General features: G+C 42.6%; 1 protein-coding gene across 2 annotated transcripts in view; it reads left to right on the top strand.

Annotated features, from left to right (window-relative positions):
- vac14 (vac14 homolog (S. cerevisiae)) overlaps positions 1-15,376 on the top strand; it is a 345,026-nt gene that overhangs the window by 141,823 nt on the left and 187,827 nt on the right. For both annotated transcript variants that reach the window (XM_072547648.1, XM_072547649.1), the window contains one exon: positions 1,324-1,474. In XM_072547648.1, coding sequence (XP_072403749.1) covers positions 1,324-1,474 — 151 coding nt within the window. The remainder of the gene's footprint in view (positions 1-1,323; positions 1,475-15,376) is intronic.

Genomic DNA, 15,376 nt, shown 5'->3' with positions numbered 1-15,376 from the left:
GTTGAGGGAGCATGTTATTTTATATAGAGTATTATGTAATAAAGGGTTAATTAGCAATCTTGTTGTAAAAGAATCTTTAGGGATGAGTGAGCAGAATTTGATTGGATTTTGTATTTACATTGCCAGTGAATGGGCTAAATCTGATCCAGGGAAGTTATGAAGACATGAGACACAAATTGACTGAGTTGGATGGGAACATACATTAAACTTCAGGAACTTATAGTCTGTCATCAAAGACCACTGTAAATAAACCTGGGAGCTTTGCCAATGGTTCAGTTGGTGAAGACAACTTGTAATTTGACAGCAGAAACAAGTAGGGCCCTGGTTCTATCCACAGCCTTTCCTAATCTCAGCATGTTTTGCACTTAGTGCACTCAAACTGTGATCCACTCTGAGACGCTGTGTTCAGGAGATGAAGAGCGGACAGCGTGAATGGAGGAGGGCTTTCATCAGGGCCCTTTGGTTCATTTATGAGATAATGGATGCTTGTTTGTGTCCTCAATGCACTCTACACGATATCACCATTCTTCGAATCTTACTCTTAATGCATTCTGAGTCATGGTTATAGGTCTGTGGTGCCTGGTTTCTTTTCTCCCTATTTCCCATCCGTTAATCTATTGAACAAAGGCAGAATTGGAAAAGTTAAGCAATTACAAGTATTTAGCTTGATTGGCTAAATTGAAGAGAGCAGTACACAGGACGTGGTGGTCAAACATGGCCATACTATTGCAGAAAACTAATACCTTTTTGAGTTGGTCATATAGTCATGCAGTTCTTTTATATGGCTGTCATTGAGAGTGCTTTAATACTCGGTTGCTTTGCCTGGTATGGCAGACTATTTAAAGGTGCAGAGATAATGAAACCAAACAGGAAGAGTTTTTGATTAAATGATCTTTGACTCGATCTCCAAGAATTTGATGAAATTAGTGTGTCATGATCAAGGAATATCAAATCTCAATATTACTGCTGGATGTGTTTAAAGAAAAGACTGCAGTCTCTCAGATGCAGGATTGGTTCCAGAACTGATTTATAGCCTTCTCCATGAGAAATTTTAACCAAGGCTGTTGTACAGATGAGGATCTGTTCTCAAGATGGACTTATCAGTTATCCTAATTACATTGGAGTGGTCTAAATGCATATTTTAATTAAACTGATTTATGTGGTTAAGCAACTTTTTCCCCATGGTTGTTGTTTACTTTTGTTTTTTTTAAAACAAACAGCAATGTACTGTATTGTAATAAATTAATGTGGAATGTTCTGAATGCACAGTAAAATCACTGGCTCTGTTGACCTCTTAAGAGTAACATTCATTTGTGATTCCAGGTGATCTTGAAAGACTTGGAGGTGCTGGCAGAAATCGCTTCCTCTCCAGCGGGCCAGACAGAAGGGCAGGATTCGTATGAGAGCAACAGCACCCAGAATAGTCAGTCAGAGCTGAATATTCCTATTTCCTCCACACCATTGAACTCTTCCAGTAAGTACCAAGTTAGTCATTATCTACACTGCTAAACCACTTTGAATCAGCTCAGCAAGAGAAGATAGAAATGGAAATGCTAAACTGTTAGTATGACTCTGTTTCAGGCATTTCTAATATCAAGACTTTTTTTTATCTTTGCAGTCTTTCAATTAACGGTAATTTACATTTATATAGCACCTTTAATAAAACATCCAAGACACTTCAGGGGACAGCTGTCAGGACAAGAGCTGGACGGCACAGTGACTCAGTGGGTAGCACTACTGCCTCACAGCTCCAGAGACCCGGCTTCGATTCCAGCCTCGGGTGACTGTATGGAGTTTGCACATTCTCCCAGTGTCTGTGTGGGTTTCCTCTGGGTGCTCTGGTTTCTCCCACAATCCAAAGATGTGCAGGTCAGGTGAATTGGCCCTGGTAAATTGTCCCATAGTGTTCAGGGTTGTGTAGGTTAGGTGCATTGGTCAGGGATAAATATAGGATAATAGCATAGAGGAATGGGTCTGGATGGGTTACTTTTGGGAGAATCGGTGTGGAATTGTTGGGCCAAATGGCCTGTTCCTCACTGTACAGATACTGTGATTTTGTGAATATTTGACAGTGAGTATGTGAGGCACTGTTAGACAGATGTGTAAAAGCCTGGTATTTTTGAGGATGACCAAGGTGGGGAAGTTTAAGTGAGAGGATTCCAGAGCTTTGGGTCTTAGGCAGCTGAAAGACCATCAAGACCAATTGTTCAGGCACCAGTTCAGAGAGAGGTTTTAAGCATGGCTAAAATCTATAGAGTTTCAAGGTTTTGGGGAAGGAGTGGGTGCGGGGAGATAATTAGATGGCTCTTGCAAAGAGGTAGCATAGCTACAGGGAGTTGAATGGCCTCCCCATGCTGGGTTGTTCTCAGTATAAGCATAGGACAGGAATACCCTAAAAAAGTGCAAAGCCATTGAATTTACCATCTCGCAATGGAGGTGAGTTGTGCTTTCACATATCTCAGACTGGATGAGTTCCTGATTTTGAGTCATAAAATTAACTCTGGGTTCAGTCTGTGGAATATCTAGTCTTTAATATAAAGAGCTACACTCATGTACATATGAAATGTTTCTGCCCCTTTAAGCTGCTAGTGATGACTAGGAATGGAAAGTCTTCATCCTGGCTGTTAGATTGTGGGTTCATCATGTGTGGCCACTAAATTAGACTAAAAATTAGTGTGTATATGACTGAAATTTTAACTCTGTCTTTGCCATCAAACAGCAGTGAGGTAACAACTACAAGCCAAGCCCTATTCAACTAAATATTGGAACAATATAGCCTTCATATTGTGGTCAACTTGATTAATAGTAGAGTCAACAATGGAAGTCACCTCCATGCTTACTTGCCTGGAGACAGTGTATGCCATGACATGAGATGAAACACATCTGAATCTGGACCTCTGACATCCAAAATCCTGATACGATAACTGCCAGAACTCAATTGTATTCCCTTGTCTCTAGAAAATTAAAGGGTGATCTCGTTAAGATGAAGATGTTTCTTTCAATGTTTATGATAATTAAAGGAACTGACAGGATGGATGATGAGGAACTATTTCCTGTCGAGCGAGGAAACATCAATTTTGACTTGAGGAATGTTGTCAGGATCCACTCATTTTGTGCAAAGTGCCCCCCACCACCCCAATAAAAAGCTTGTGAGGCAATGGGTCTATTGAAAAGTTCAGTGTTAAGACTGATAGATTTTGTTACGTTAAAATAGTAATGATTAAAGAGAACAGATGGAGGTTAGATGCCAATCAGCTGTAATCTCATTGACTAGAAAAGAGTCAAGGTCCTGAATTCACTGGCTGCCTCTTGCTCCTACTTTCTTTTTGCCCTTTCACTTCTTTTAAGTTTAAAATTGATGCTCTGCTATTCACTTCCCTTTCCTTCTGCTTACACTTGGCTTCAGGGTTGCTTACGTTACCAAAGATACTTCAGCCTCAATCGACTGTAATCACTGCAGACTTCCCGGATGATTATTCTTCATCTTTCGCTCTGACCATAACAGCTCGGGATGTTGCTGGAGAGTATAAAAATTAAAGTAATGCCTCAGGAATTGACTCTTGGCTCTTTTTAATTTCCAGTCCGCGGGATCAATTCTGCCTTGACACGGTTTGCATCTGTACTTAAACAGTCACATTTATCTGGAGTGACTTGTTTTCCCGGGGGATGTCTAATCAGAATGTTTTTGTTGAGCATGTTCCGCTTCAGTTGAGATTTCTGTTTGCTCTTTCTGCTTCTGTGTTGACCAAGCCAGTGAGGCAGGCACCCCACTTATTGGCTGTAAGCAATTTTTAAAGTGCCTTGTATGATCTGAAAGTGTGGGCAACACTGGGCAAGTAAAATGTGGCTGGACTGTTTCTCCTGAAATTCCTAATTATCCCTTTTGCCTTTTCTGAAGGTGCTCGCATCCAGGCACGGAGGTATTAATATTGGTATATTGCCTCAGTCAGTGTTCCAAGGGCAAGCTTACACAATACATGTCTAGAACGATGAGGGTATTTGAGCTGAACCCAGTACTTTATTCTCCAGATGCTCTCTGCAAGACAGCATCTCCTGCCAGCCTCCTATCTTCAGTCCCTAAATTACAACTCATCCACAGCTCTGCAGTAACTTGTGCATGAAGTGGAACTTAGGGTTGCTGTGGAATTTAGGAGGACATTGCTTCAGACTCCCATGTCTTCTCCATACATGATCTTATTGTGACTTGTAATAGTGTTTGCCTCCACTTCTGATTTGGTCAGTTTGCTGCTAAAAGCTTCATCTTTGTTCTTGTTTCCTTCAAATTGGACTTGTACAGTGCTTTTTTTTTTGATCAGATTCCTCTTAAGCCCTGTATGAAGATTAACTCATCCAATGGAGCTGCTGTGTACATTCACTCTCAGCAAGTCTTGTTCTCCTGTGAATGCTGACCAACATTTACACCGGTCCAGTAACACTTGATTTGAGATTATCAGTGTTCATGTTAAAATCATTCCTCCACTTCAGCCACCCCTCATCATAACCACTCCAACTCCAAACCCTTCCTCGATCTATGTTCCTCCAACTCAGGCCTTATGTGCTGCTTTCATTCTCTTTTCTCATTATTGCCAGCCAGCATCAACCATCTAGGTCAAATCTCTGAAATCCGCTCGTTCAAATCCTCCACATTCTTATACATTTTACTTACTCGACCAAGCTTTCTATTATCTGTCTTATTGTCCTTTGGCTTGCTGGCAATTTGCCCAACTCTAACTCTGTGTACTGCCCTCCAATGTTTTACTGTATTAAAGGCTTAATCTCAATGCAAGTATGTCATAACTCATAGCAATTCTTCTATCCCTCCTCATCCATGCCACCACTTGACTGACTTTTATTTGTATTTTTGGGATTATTTTAGCAATGTTACCACCCCATACAGACTCAGATTAGTTTTTTCTGACATCTCTGCTTCTTACTCTTTCACGATCTATATGGCTGCAGAATATTGGTAGGTTCCTGTTTGATTTATTTCCGATTTCCTTTCTTCACTTCACTGTCTTTTTTCCACTTCCCTATTGAACCTTGTATATCCGCCATCTTGAAAATGTATTTTCATTCTTTCAGTGTGGCTGGGTCACCACCCTGGAACACCCACCCTACAGCATCGTGGGTGGCTTTTCAGCCCTCAGACCGTGTAAGATCACAAAGGCAGCTGGCCACCACCACCTTGAGAGTAATTAGGGATTGATAATAAATGTTGGCCTCGCCAGAGACACCCGCACCCCATGATTTTTTTTAAAATTAGCCTGACCTCTCACTTGCCTTAACAAGCTGACATCTGTCATACACTCCTCCTCTCTGCTTCATCTTATTCTCGGTCTCTGTGTAATCAATTGCATTTGTTCAAGCAGCGCAGTACAAATAAGAGTGCTGGCTGCAGATTTGTGCTGGAGTGTGGTTCTCCTTACCTGCTGAGTCAAGTAGATAGGTCTTAATGTGGGGAAGAGGATCATTCCCAATTGGTTACCATGGAAACCAACGAGATGCTGTAACTGTAGATGCATCCTGCAATCGTCCTGTTTGAAAAGAACATTTCATTTGTTACTGCTATGTGATGTCTCGCTCTGGTTTCCTCCTTTGTTTTTGTTGCTTGCATATTCCCATGAACAAAGGCAGTTAATGGTGCCAATAGGAGAAATGCTTTTCTTTAAGCTTACTTCATATATCACAACTAAAAATTTAACATTTCAGAATTTGTTCTAATATGTTTGAGGAAAATGCTTATTTAGTTAATTCTTGTTGGAGTTGTGATCTTAATCTGATTGTTAATTAAAAAGAAATATGTACCTTAGGTTGGACCTTTTATGATCTCAACATATCTGGACATGCTTTCCAGCCTAGTGAGTACTCTCTGAAGTGTAGTCACTGTCAAAGGAAATGTAGTAGTCAACCTATGTACAGCAAGCTCCCACAGGCAACAGCATGATAACCACTGAAGTATCTATGCTTGGCTGTTCTTGGCCAGGATACCAGGGAAAAACTCCCCGATTTTATTTTTGCCATGCAATTTTCTTGAGCCCCAACTGAAAGAGTAGTTGGGTCCTCGGTTTAATGTCTAATTGATGGACAGCTGAGAGTGTAGACCTAGATTTTGTCAAACCTCAAATAGAACTTGAAATGATACCCTTCTGACTCTGGTGATGAGTGTTAGCATATACCATTGCTCCATGTACAGTTAAGGGTAGCACGGTAGCTCAGTGGTTGGCACTGCTCTCTCTGTGTGCCAGGATCCCGGGTTCGATTCCGGCCTCGGGCGACTGTCTGTGTGGAGTTTGTACGGTCTCCCCGTGTCTGCGTGGGTTTCCTCCGGATGCTCCGGTTTCCTCCCACAGTCCAAAGATGTGCAGATTAGGTGAATTGGCCAGGCTGAATTTCCCATTGTGTTACACGGAAATGTGTAGGTTAGGTGCATTAGTCAGGGGTAAGTGTAGAGTGGTAGGGTAGGGAAATGGGTCTGTGTGGGTTACTCTTCAGAGGGTCAGTGTGGACTTGTTGGGCCAAAGGGCCTGTTTCCACACTATAGGGATTCTGAGATTGTATGACGATTTCTATGCAGATCAGCTGACCATATTGATTATTGAAAATACACTAAGCACACTGGAATAAAGGTTCTGTGAATGACCTTATAAACTAGAAACTTAATTGCCTAGAGATATGAGTTCATTTTGGTAGCTGGAAAAGTTAAATTCACGTCTTATGGAATAGCAAGTTTGCATCAGCAGAGCTGCTCACAAAATAGCTCCATTGTTCCCAAAACCTATCTGGTTCACTAATGTTCTTTAGGGAAAGAAATCTACTTTGCTAATCTGTCCTGACCTACATGAGAGTTCAGACACTCAGCAATGTGATTGACTGACTGCTAAATGCCCTTTGAAATGATTCAACGCATTACTCATTTGTATCAAGTCACTACAGGAGAGTGTCAGAATAAAGCAAATGTGCACCTCCCACGTCAACCTTTAGTACAGGCACACCCAGCCTAATCGACTATTCAAAGTTCTCCTCCCTAATACCTGGAAACTCGTGCCAAAAGTGGGAGAGCTGCTGCACTGACTGACTGAACAGCACCTTGACAGTGTCATCCTCTCAGATTCATTCTTTTCCGCTTCTGCCCTTAACTCCTCTGTTACTGTCCATACATATATCCTGTCCCAAAGGCAGGGCAGACTCATCAGTGTTGCCATCTTAGTTGTATGGAGTCAGAAGGAAGTGATCCTGAACACTGACTTAGGAGCTTCATGAAGTCTTGTTACAGCAAGCAACACAGGTAAAGAAACCACTTACCAACCTCTCTCTGCTGATGAATTTATATTCTTTGGAACAGCACTGGAGGAAGCACTAAAGGAAGCTGGGGCAGAGAATATATTCTGATTAGGGGCCATCAATGTCCAGAACTGAGTGGATTGGGAGCATTTCAGCTGACTGTCCTGAAAGTCGTAGCTACAGCATGTTGTGGAGGAGGTGAGAGAAACCAGAAGAAATCATTTACTCGATCTTGCCCTCGTCAACCTGATGGGTGCGGGTACATCTGGCTACGATTGTGTTTGTAAGGGTAGCCATTACACAGGAAAGTATTAAGACAAAGTTCCGCCTTCACAATGAGAATATCTTCTTTTCTGTTGCTTGGCATTAGCATTATGTAAAAGAGGATCAATTAATCTGAAAGGTAGTAGGCCAGCAGCAGCAACTATTTCAATGGAAACCATCGTCACTTTATCCTTACTATCTATCCAGGAGACTCAGCCTGGGAGTTCAGAAAATTTTCTCAGGGTAGCACCGCCTTGGCTAAAAGTGAGCACCAACCTCGAGAAGCTACCATACACAATGACCTGTATGCTAAACTGAGGAAGCAGAATGCTGGACAGAAATTTAAGCAATCCTACATCTAATACATCAGACCAAATCTCAGCAGTCCTGCTTCATCCAGATGTTGGTGATGGACAATTAACCAGAGGAGCCAGCATGAACATGTGTTTCCTCAGTGATGGTAGAGTTCAGAGTTTGAATTTGCAACATCTTGAGCCAGCCGTACTGGATAGATGGATTAGTGGTGCTGGAAGAGCACAGCAGTTCAGGCAGCATCCAACGAGCAGCGAAATCAACGTTTCGGGCAAAAGCCCTTCTGGTCCATCTCTGCCGCCTCCTGCAGTGAATAACTCACTTCCTGGCTCTCCTCAGCTTGTCCACCATCTATAAGGCCCAAGTGAAGAGTGTGATGGCCTGCACAGCTGCAGCTCCAACACTTGAGAAGCTTGACACCATTCCAGGACAAAGCAGCCCGCCTGATTGGCACCGCATCCACGGGACACCACTGACACTTAGAAGCAGCAGTATATACTAGCTGCAAGATGACTGCAGAAATTTGCCAGAGATCCTTAGACAGCACCTTTCAAGCTCATGACCACTTCCATCCAAAAGGATAAGGGCAACAGGTACATGGGAACACCACCACTGGCAAGGTCTCTCCAGTTCACTCACCGTCCTGACTTAGAAATACATCACTATTCCTTCACTGTCATGAGGTCTCTCCCTGATGGTATTGAGGGTCTACCTATAACATTTGGGCTGCAGCAGGTCAAAAAAGCAGCTCACCACCACTTTTTCCAAGTCAATTAAGGTCTAGCAACAAATGCAGGCCCGCGAGTGAATAAAAACAATCCCACCCTTCAGAATCCAGCCCAGCAAATTTGATCCATTCCACATGACATCAAGAAATAGCAGAGGACACTGAATAGACAGTGGGCCCTGACTGCATCCCCTCCTCGCTATCATGCCAAAGATTTGCTCCAAAACTTCCATCTAGCCAGGCTGTTCCAATTTAGACACGGCACCGGCATTTATCCATCAAAGTGGGTTTATTTTATTCAGCCTTGGATTGGGAACATTGTGGCAGGTTCAGTATTCATTGCCCATCCCCAGTTGTACTGGAGTACAGTATTCATTGCCCATCCCCAGTGGTCCCCGTGCTGTCAGCACCTGTTAGCTTGTACAATACCAAAGGAAAGGGCACCCCCTCGGAGAGCTACAATTAAAACAACCCAAATCTTCACTACTTGGAAAATGAGTCACAATAATTTTTATGAAATATTTATTCACAAAGAGGCACATAGAAAGTTCAGGCTGATGATCTTGGCTATTTTTGAGCTTTGTTTCTTCCTGCTCAATTTAAATAAATAATGGTTATTGTGAGCAAATCTAATTCCTAGTCCAATTCTATTATTCTGTTTTATGATGTGTGGAAGTTATATGTAATGAATTTTATCCTTTATGCCAGTATGCTATGTGATGCAATGTTCAGACCTTCCCCCACAAAGCAGAACTGCAGTATCAACCTGACAAGGTGTCAGGCTATTAATGAGTCTAATTTCTTTGCAAATTTGATTCTTTTCATTTCGTTTTTGCCCTGCCTGATGATTCAGCTGATAAGCCCGCTCTCATTGAAAGATACAGATGAGAGAGCCTCTTAATCCAACCTGTACTAATTGAGCATATCTCAACCAATACAGATAAGTCGATGCTGTAACACTGAACTGAAATACTGCAGATGCTGGAAATGTGAAATTACCTCTGAAAATGTTTGAAAGATGTTGCCTAATGCTGAGGAAGAGTTAAAATTTCAGGTCAATAGCTTTCTTTCAGTACTATAAGAAGAGAAAACTAACAATTTTAACGTAAGGGAAAGGGAAGTACAATAGGAAATCATTCTAAGGGTAGAATGTAGAGAGATGAACTGATAAAAGGGGTGATGGTGGAAAGCAAGTCAAGGAACCAGTGGAGGAGCCAAGGAGATAAGTTTTGTTTTATTGTTCGTTGACAAGATTTGTCGTAATTTCATTGGCAAGGCTAGCATTTATGGCCAATCCAAACTGCCCGAGAGAAGGTGGTGACTAGCTGGTTTGTTGAATGTGAATGTGCAGTTTGCTTGGCTATTTCAGAGGACAGTTAGGGGTAAACCACGTTGCTCTTGGTCTGGAGTCACATGTAGACCAGAGCAGGTAAGGATGATAGATTTCTTTCCCTCAAGGGCATTTGTGAACCAGCTAGGATTTCACAACAATCCAGTGGCTTCCTGATAAGCTTTTCTGAATGTAGGTTTGCTCGCTGAGCTGGGAGGTTCATTTCCAGACGTTTTGTCACCCTACTAGGTAACATCTTCAGTGGGACTCAGGCGAAGCAGTGTACATAATTCTTGCTTTCTATTTATATGTTTGGGTTGGTGATCATTACTTGCAAAATGAGTCACAATAATTTTTATGAAATATTTATTCACAAAGAGGCACATAGAAAGTTCAGGCTGATGATCACCAACCCAAACATATAAATAGAAAGCAGGAATTATGTACACTGCTTTGCCTGAGGCCCACTGAAGACGTTACCTCATAACAAAATGTCTGGAAATGAACCTCCCAGCTCAGCAAGCAAACCCATCCAGAACCTCAACCTGAGCTACAAATGTTCTCAAATCTTGCTAAGCATTACTGATGCGAGCTTTTGATTTGAGGTTTATTTTATTCTTTAATTCTAAATAAGGACAGCAGCTGAAGTATAATGAGCTCGTGTTCAATTGTTGACGTTAACAACTACATTGATGTTCACGTTGGTCTTGAAGGGTTGTGAACTGTCCAATTGACAAATGAAGTGCTGTTTCTTCCATTGAGTTTCTTTAGGCTGAGACCAGAGAGGTCAGAATGGGAGTAAGGCAGAGGATTAAAATGGTAAGCAAGCTGAAGCTCAGGATCATAGTTGCAGTTACAAAGTGATTATGAAATCTGTATCTCGTCTTCCCAAAGTAGAGAAGACCGCATTATGCACAGCGAATGAAGACTTCGGAATTAAATGAGGCATAAGTAAATCCCTGTTCAGCTTGAAAGAAGTATTCGGGATCTGGGAAGGGGGAGTGGGGAAGTGAAAGGGCAGCTGTTGGTCCAGCTGGTCTGCGAGGGAAGGAAGATTAGTTAGAGCGTTTGCACCATTGCTGATGCTGTTCCATATCAGTGCATCTTCAGGAGCATTGGGGATCTTTTTTGCATAACCCAAGGCTTCCTACACGGTGGTTGTGTAAGAAAGGAATCTGGTGAGGCTTTAATGCCATCAAGAACAAAGAGCCAACTGACATGCAGAAATGAGGTTCGTGTTTAAAGAATCTCTTCCAGGCAAGATTTCAGGTTGCCAAATTGCAAATGTAATTGCACTTTCAAGACAAAAGAGGGAGAGAAATACAAGTGGTGAAAAAGAGAGCTTGCGATTCTAACCTTCTGAACATGAGGAGCTGAATAGACGGGCTGCATTTTCCTACAGAGAGGTTGGCAGGACCCAGAGCCATTTCTATGATTGGTTCCTTGAGTTCTTCCTACTCAGCAGCCAAGTGGTGTTTCGTGGAAAAACCTAAAAGGAAGAGATAAACAACAGGAAGATAGGAAATATTTTGAAAATCTTTTGCAAGAGTTAGGAGTAAATGATATATATGCAGAGCTGATTCCAAGTGGGAACAATTTCTTAGACTTCAGGGAATTAGAATGCATGATATTCGAAGTAAAGTGTTGGCAATTTATTTCATTCAGGCTATTGTTCATGATTCTGAGGAAAGAGACGTGGTATCAAAAGTCTTTCTCATGCCACTTTTCTGTTTCTCCTGAAACAGAAATTGTTATTCCCTTTGAAATTTGGTATTCTTGCATCTGTCTTGATGAGTGCAAGATGATAAACTTTTGGCAGTGATCTCCTTTTTACAGCAATACTCAAGCTCTGCACTGCCGTGTGTGACTATACAAGTATCCGTGTTGAGCTGAAAAACAAAGCATTTATTAAACGCTATCTTGTTTGAGTTGGGATGGGGGAGGTGGTGTTGGCTGAGTAGGTTAGTTGTATTGTGATTTGCCTGATGATCCTTAATTTGTACCAAGCTGCCTCAAAACTCATGCTGATTTGTGCCTGAATGAAAGTTCCCAGTTACTCTATTGTTGAACCACACACCTTTCCTTGAGAAATAGTTTCTGCACCCTATGCCAAACTCCTCCTAGCACTCTGTGTGAATTGATATCCCTTTGCCAACTCGGTTACTTCAGATTTTTCTCAGAATCAGTGAGCAAGTTCCCCTCATTATATTTGATGAGTAGTTTCGTCAGCTCCTGACTTCCTTCCCAAGTCCAGGAGAGAAGGGACCATCATCTAAAGGCTGTTTCAACTCTCAATTCTTGCTGCTCATATGCAACTTGTTTGTCCTTCTGCAGTCTTGCTCATTTTCTTGGGAACTCTGACCTGTGGGAGTTGTTACTTAAGTGTTCTCTTTCTCCTGTGGTCAACAGCTGTCCAATCCCAAGGCTGATACCATTGCAGTTTCTTTATTTCCATTGGCTTCCCTCCCACTCATTTAACTTGACCCTTCAACCAGGTTTCCATTTTTAATTAAAAGTTGATTTTTAAAAAAATATATAATTTTTAAAATGTGGGAGGGGCGAGGGTAAATGGCCAGGAGCATGCTGAGCAATGTCAGGCCAAGGTATAGAAGATGGAGTCGAGAGTGGGAAAGTGTAGAGCAGACAGTAGGAGAGGGCTGGGAGAATGGGAACAGGGACTGAGAGTGTGGCTTGCCAGGTAAATGGGTGGGAAAAGTGGGTGGAGAAACACCCATGGGAAGTTAAATTTGAATGCCACATATGTGTCACAAAGGGTTAGGGAAGGGGCAAAAATTGGCAAGGTGTAGGAATACATGTTGTTATCCAGGCATAGTAACTCAAAATATCCCATGCCCTTCATAAAGTTGAGTTTAAGAGGGGGTGAGAAATTGCCACTTTATGGCAGAATTCCAACTTCCTATTATGGAATTTCACTCCTTTCAATATTTTTTCAGATCACCAGATTCCCTCGGATGTCAATCAAATTGTTATTCCTGCTGAAGTGGGTGGTGGGCCTGTGGTAAAAGCAAAATATTATGAATGCTGGGAGTCCAAAGCAAAATGACCACATGCTATAGAAACTCAGCAGGACTGGAAGTATCTTCCGGTAGATTTGAAGCATTAACTCTCTTTCTCTCGGTCAAAATTGCTGCTAGAGCGGATGAGTTTCTCCAGAATGTTTTCTTTGTTTTGGAAAGTGCTGTGATGTCTGGTTGGCAGGGGTCAGAAATTGCAAAACAAAAGCACCATCAACGAGCCTGAGGAACTCATTCAGAGGGTAGAGCGGGGGAGTTACCAGATGCTCAAATCCATTAGCAGACTGATGCAGTGAGGCAATATGAGTAGAACTCAGGAATTTGAAAGGTGAAATCACAGTGTTGGGGGTATAATACAGGCCTCTCAACAGCCAGTGGGAGATAGAAGAGACAATATGGTGACAGATTTTGGGAAGATGTGAAAACAGAAGTGTTGTTGTGATGGGTGATTTTACATTGACCGGGACTCACTTTCTCTGGGCTTGGTTGGGCCAGAATTTGTAAGGACCATTCAAGAGTATTTCTTGACATACTCTTGTAAACAGCCCAACCAGGGAGGGCCTTTTACTGGAATTGGCTTTGGAAATGAGCTCAACCAGGTGAGTGAAGATTCAGTGGTGGAGCATTTTGGGAATAGTGACCATAATACTGTGAGTTTTAAGATGCTCATGTATAGGATAACAGCAGTCCTGGAGTAAATTGAGAGAAGGTGAATCACAACAATATTAGACAGGAACTGGAGAATGTTGATTGGAGGTGACTGTTTGAGGATAAATCTTCATCAGACATGTGGGAGTATTTCAAATGGCAGTGATAAGCGTTCAGGAGTGGCGTGTTCATGTGAGAATGAAGGATGGCTATGACAAGTTACATGCACCTTGGATGACCAGGGATGTTATGACCTTTGTCAAAACGAAAAGGGGAACATACATAAGGTTTAGGAAGATAGGAACTGACAAAGTCCTTGAAGCTCATTAAGGAAAGTAGGAAAGAACTTTAGCAAGAAATTAGAAGAGCTAAAAGCGGTCAAGAAAAGTCATTAACAAACCACTTAAGGGGAACCCATGGCTTGTTTGTACAGACATAAAAAGCGAGAGGATAGGCAGGGAAAGGGTTGGCCCACTCGAGAACAAAAGAGTGAATCTGTGTGTGGAGCAAGAAGAGGGGAGTGAATTTCTAAATGAAGACTTTATATCGGTATTCACCAAAGAGAGGGAATCGATAGAGGATGGTCCCAGGGAAATGACTGTTGCGTTTCTAAACCAAGTTGCTATTTAAAAAGGAAAAGGTGCTATGCAACTTTACAAGTATTAAGGTAGATAAGTCTCTGGATCCTGATGAGATCTATCCCAGAATATTGAGGGAGGCAAGAGAACAAGTTGCTGGAGCATTGACAGACATTTTAGATTAGATTAGATTAGATTACTTACAGTGTGGGAACAGGCCCTTCGGCCCAACAAGTCCACACCGCCCCGCCGAAGCGCAACCCACCCATACCCCTACATCTACCCCTTACCTAACACTACGGGCAATTTAGCATGGCCAATTCACCTGACGTGCACATCTTTGGCGTGTGGGAGGAAACCGGAGCACCCGGAGGAAACCCACGCAGACACGGGGAGAATGTGCAAACTCCACACAGAGAGTCACCTGAGGCGGGAATTGAACCCGGGTCTCTGGCGCTGTGAGGCAACAGTGCTAACCACTGTGCCACCGTGCCACCCACATTAGAGATGTAACCCTTAACCACCTGACATCTGGAGGAAGAATGTCTCACCTTCTACCTTGAGACCCTCCAACCACATGGGATCAAGGTGAATTTCACCAGTTTCCTCATTTCCCCTCCCCCACCTTATCCCAGTTCCAACCTTACAACTCGAGACCGCCCTCATGACCCATCCTGCCTGTCCATCTTCCTTCCCACCTATCTGCTCCACCCTCCTCTCTGACCTACCACCTTCATCTACCTATTGCACATTCAGCTACATTCCACCCCCCATTTATCTCTCCAACCTCTTGGCTCACAAGCCTCATTCCTGATGAAGGACCTTTGCCAGAAACATTGACTCTCCTGCTCCTCGGATGCTGCCTGACCTGCTGTGCTTTTCCAGCACCACATTCTCTACTCGTACATCTTTGTATCCTGCTTGACCGCAGGTGAGGTCCCAGAAGGCTGGAGAATAGCCAATGTTATCCCATTGTTTAAGAAGGTTAGCAGGGGTAATCCAAGAAATTTCAGGCCTGTGAAATTCACGTTGGTAGGGAGATTATTGGGAATGGTTCTCGGGGAATGATCTATATGCATTTAGAAGCAAAGCAACTGACGTATTAACATTGTTTTGTGCAGGGGACGTCCTGCTTCAGTAACTTGATTGAGTTTGTCGAGGAGGTGATGAAAATGATTGAAGGAAAAGCAGTTGATGTTGT

The sequence above is a fragment of the Chiloscyllium punctatum genome, chromosome 26 (genome assembly GCF_047496795.1).
Source record: "Chiloscyllium punctatum isolate Juve2018m chromosome 26, sChiPun1.3, whole genome shotgun sequence".
NCBI lineage: Eukaryota > Metazoa > Chordata > Chondrichthyes > Orectolobiformes > Hemiscylliidae > Chiloscyllium > Chiloscyllium punctatum.
This window is presented reverse-complemented; position numbering and strand designations above follow the sequence as displayed.